This window comes from Lucilia cuprina, chromosome 4 (assembly GCF_022045245.1).
Source record: "Lucilia cuprina isolate Lc7/37 chromosome 4, ASM2204524v1, whole genome shotgun sequence".
Lineage (NCBI taxonomy): Eukaryota > Metazoa > Arthropoda > Insecta > Diptera > Calliphoridae > Lucilia > Lucilia cuprina.
The window spans coordinates 87,777,303-87,781,671 of record NC_060952.1 but is presented as its reverse complement, the minus strand read 5'-3'; the positions used below and the strand labels follow the sequence as shown (position 1 = coordinate 87,781,671).

The 4,369-nt window shown below is 25.5% G+C and overlaps 1 protein-coding gene across 1 annotated transcript in view; it reads right to left on the bottom strand.

Moving 5' to 3' along the window:
• Positions 1 to 4,369, bottom strand: part of LOC111680687 (cell adhesion molecule 3-like) — a 172,794-nt gene that overhangs the window by 10,375 nt on the left and 158,050 nt on the right. Inside the window, exon 7 of the mRNA XM_046947957.1 lies at positions 1,117 to 1,247. Within this exon, the coding sequence (XP_046803913.1) occupies positions 1,117 to 1,247 (131 nt within the window). The remainder of the gene's footprint in view (positions 1 to 1,116; positions 1,248 to 4,369) is intronic.

The following is a 4,369-nucleotide window of genomic DNA, read 5'->3' as shown; positions in this document are numbered from 1 at the left end:
AGTTCAGTTCTAGTTCAGTTCTAGTTCAGTTCTAGTTCAGTTCTAGTTCAGTTCTAGTTCAGTTCTAGTTCAGTTCTAGTTCAGTTCTAGTTCAGTTCTAGATTAATTTTCAGTTCAGTTTAATTTCAGTTCTAGATTAATTTTCATGTTTGAAAATATTTAGTGTACAGAATTAAATTTATACCAGTTTTTATTGAATTTTTTTCAAACAATCACATGAAAACTGACAATAAAAGCAAACAAACAATTTATGTAATTTCTATTAATTAAAATCATAAATTTCTAGGTCTTTATTACAATTTCCATACAAAATAAGTACATACCTATACCAAAATGTAAAGCATTATTTACTTTAAGGCTTGTGTTTTATTAATTATTATTTTTTCTCTTTTTATATAATAATTTAATTACATTTTCTATAGTTTTTTCATTTATTTCCTTTGCAATAAAAGAAATAAACATAAAATGTATGTTATTGATCCTTTTAAATTGTCGTATACATTTATTACATATCGAGAAAAGCTTAATTGAAATTTGCATAACAAGTTTTTATTTTATTTATTGGAAATTAAAAAAAAAAAAAATTGTTGCTACTTAAATATTGCATATATTTTGAGAGATGTATTTTACAAATACAATGATTTAATAAAAATTTTCAAGATAAATATAACAAAAGAAAATCTTAGCAGATTAAGGCATATACATAAATACATATTTATTGTTAAAATAATAAAAATTATGTTAGATTTTAATAGAAATTAGTACAATATCTAGGATTTTAAGGTTCAAAATACTTTTATTTTGATTTTTTTTAATATACATAAAAATAAAATAGATTGTAGTTGTGAATGATTTTTGTAACTCTCAAATAATATTTCATTGTAAAATATTTGAACTTTAACCCTGTTTTTTTTAAGCCAATTAATTTGATAACAATTTTATTTAAGAAGTAAATTGAAGAATTTCAAAAATATAAATTAGAAAAAAAAATATTGTTTTTGCTAAAATTTAATTTAAAATTTATATATTTTATTTTATACAAACAAACAAGCAATATATTACATCTTATGTATGATAGAAAAAAATTTAAGAAATAAAAGGTTGCATAGTACTTACATTATGTTTCCAAACAACTTTATAAGCTGCTGGATTTGCATGAACTTTACACTCGAAATACACATCATCACCTTCTTCAATATCTTCGGGGTTAAGATTGGAACCCAAATCTAATTGTAAGGTTGGTATAACTAAAATAACAATAATAAAAGACAGTAGACATGTGAGTTTGTATGCTATTATTTAGCTTAAAGAAGTTATTAATATAAACAAGAAAATTAATTAAAACAAAATATTCTTGTATTATAAGGACTAAAAAAGGCACACATTCATATATACATATAGATATCAAATCATACATACATACATATGCAAGATTTCTAACAATAATCTAGACCCAGCAGTTTAACAAGATATCCATGTATCTGTAACAAAGGGTTTTCTTTTCAATTGAATTGTTTAAGTCGAATTCTTAAAATTTTGGGGTCTATTAATACTTTACAACAGTGTAAACTTGGGTGCTTAATGGGGAAATCAATTTCAACCATTTTGTTCATTAATATTCCCATCAAAAGTAATCTTTTGTTAAGGTTAGTTGTCATTTATTTAAGTACTGTCAACTTTCCCATTAGCCATGTCCATAATTTTTGCAAACTGATTTCACACACATCTAGATCAAGTGATTTAGTTCATTGCTCTTGTTTACAGAACTGCCGGGAATAGCATGTGTAATTTTTTGGAGTACTGAAGTAACGTACAGATATACAATTTTGTCGATATGTTTTGTTTTATTAAAATTAAAATTGTAAGATTTTATGTTTGTAATATGTTATAGATTTTATTTGTTTCTATGTTTCTTTTCTCTATACTTTAGATATGTTATTTTTATATAATCGAGGATTTGAGAAAAAATTCTTAAAGCGGGTTTCTAAATTCAATTAAAATTTTTAAAATAAAACTGATTTGCCTTGCTAAAAAAAAGAAGGAAAACACAAATTTGTTCTTTAAGTTGAAAAAAAAAAACAATTGCGTTTTCAACAAACAAATGTACACTGAGACAAAAAAATCACCAACTTGTTTCTATGTTAGTTTTCCCTATACTTTAGATATATTATATTTTTCTAATCAAGGATTTGAGAAAGAAAATCCTTAAAGAGCGGTTTTACTTTTAATTGTAATGTTTAAAATAAAAATGATTCTCTTTGTTGGAAAAAAGAAGTTTAATCGAACGTTTCCTATAAATTGAATAAATAAATTGCATCTTCAACAAACAAGTGCATATTGAGCAGTTTGACGGGCATGTAGACTGACATAAAGACAAACGAAGAAATGGAGAAACAAACAGACTAACTGTCAGACAGAAGAACAGAAAGTAAGCCAAAAAAATAGGATTTCTTTGCTAGATAAAATATAATAATGTAGATAGAATGAATAAAAAATTTTTTCACAATCAGAGCAATGAGAAAGTCTGATACATAGATAAACAAACAGACGAAAATGCTTGCAGACAGGTGAACAAACAGAGAGAAAAGAAAATAATCAAGTAAATATTCGGAATGACAGATAGACAGAGATACAGATCCACAGACTGAGAGGCAGACAGACAGACAGACAGACAGACAGACAGACAGACAGACAGACAGATAGACAGACAGACAGACAGACTGACAGACATACAGACAGACAGGGAATCAGACACACAGACGAACAGACAGAGACAAACAAACAGAGATATATAAATAGACAAAATAATATAAAAACGAACACATTCAGATAAATAAATATGATTGACTTAATTTTTAATGTTCGCCTTAATAAACAACAAAAAAATACATTTTATTGCTCAATAAACAGACAACAAATTTATTTCTATTATCAGCCTAAAAGTATGTGATTATGTAAATAAAATTACACAATTAAATACTTAATAAAGTGGAAAACAGCCTAATAGAAAAAAACACTTCAAACTAAAATAGATTAAAAAATAATTTAATATTGATTTTTTTCTATGCTCTCCCTTACTCTCACTCATTCTCTTACGCTTAATTACGGAACACAATTATCTATTAAATACAAATGGTGTATTAAATTTATTTACGATATTTCTGAAATATTCTTTAATTTAATAACAATAACAATTATTATTGTTTTTATAGTTAATGTTATTATAATAATTCTAATCTTTATGACTATAATCTCCATAATTATTTTTGTTATTCTTTTTTACACATTATTACAATATTAACCACTAAATATTTAGTAATACTTAAATAAATATAATATATGAATGTATTTGTAGGTATAACACCAAATACTAGTCGTTGTATTTTCTGTTGTTGGTGTTAGTTTCAAAGGAAGTAAAAGATAACAAATAAATATACTAAATCAGCTTAGAGAATATTAAAATAAACAAAAAGATTTTCCTGCTTATTACTATTGAGCTTTGAATATTATAGAACACTTTACTCCCTAGAGAAACTGTGCACAAATTATAATTAAAGATTTTTAATGTATCATTAAGGGCAAATAGTAGAAAAACAAAATAGAAATGTGAGCTAAAAGCAGTTAAATGTACAAAGTAGAAATAAACAAAAAGAAATATCTTGAGTGAATGTATGAATAAATTAAAGAAAGTGACACTAATAATCAGATAAACACAGATTAACCCTTTTCTATATAATATATATTTGTATGTAAGTTGATTTGACGGCGCGTGTTTCTACAGTATACATATTGTTTATAGCTCAACCAGATAATATATTGAAAGTAGTTTTATTTCATAAAGGATTGTTTAAAATGTGGAAAAAGGAAACATAACAAATACACAAAAGCAAATTGGAAAAGTAAGTTTAGTGCAGGGTAAACATATAAGGATTATATCCTAACAACTTCGCAAATTGGAATTGAGTTCCTTTAAAATGGTATTTTTTGAAACTAAAAAAAAACTTGATCGATATTCTACAATATTGACTTACATGCTGAGACGAAAAAAAAACAATCAGAGAAAAAATCGAACAGACAGAATATATACTAGACAGAAAAAACTAAATAAGTAAAGAAAGACAATGCGAAAAATACTGGTAAATGGAAGTCAGGCGAGTAAATGCAACGAAAATCGGACAGAATAGCACATACAAATAAGTAAAGAAGTAAAAAAGAACTGGACTAGAAGCTTACTGGAAATAGACTAGAACTAATTTTGAATAACTAAACTAGAACTGAACTAGAACTGAACTAGAATTGAACTAGAACTGAACTAGAACTGAACTAGAACTGAACTAGAACTGAACTAGAACTGAACTAGAACTGAACT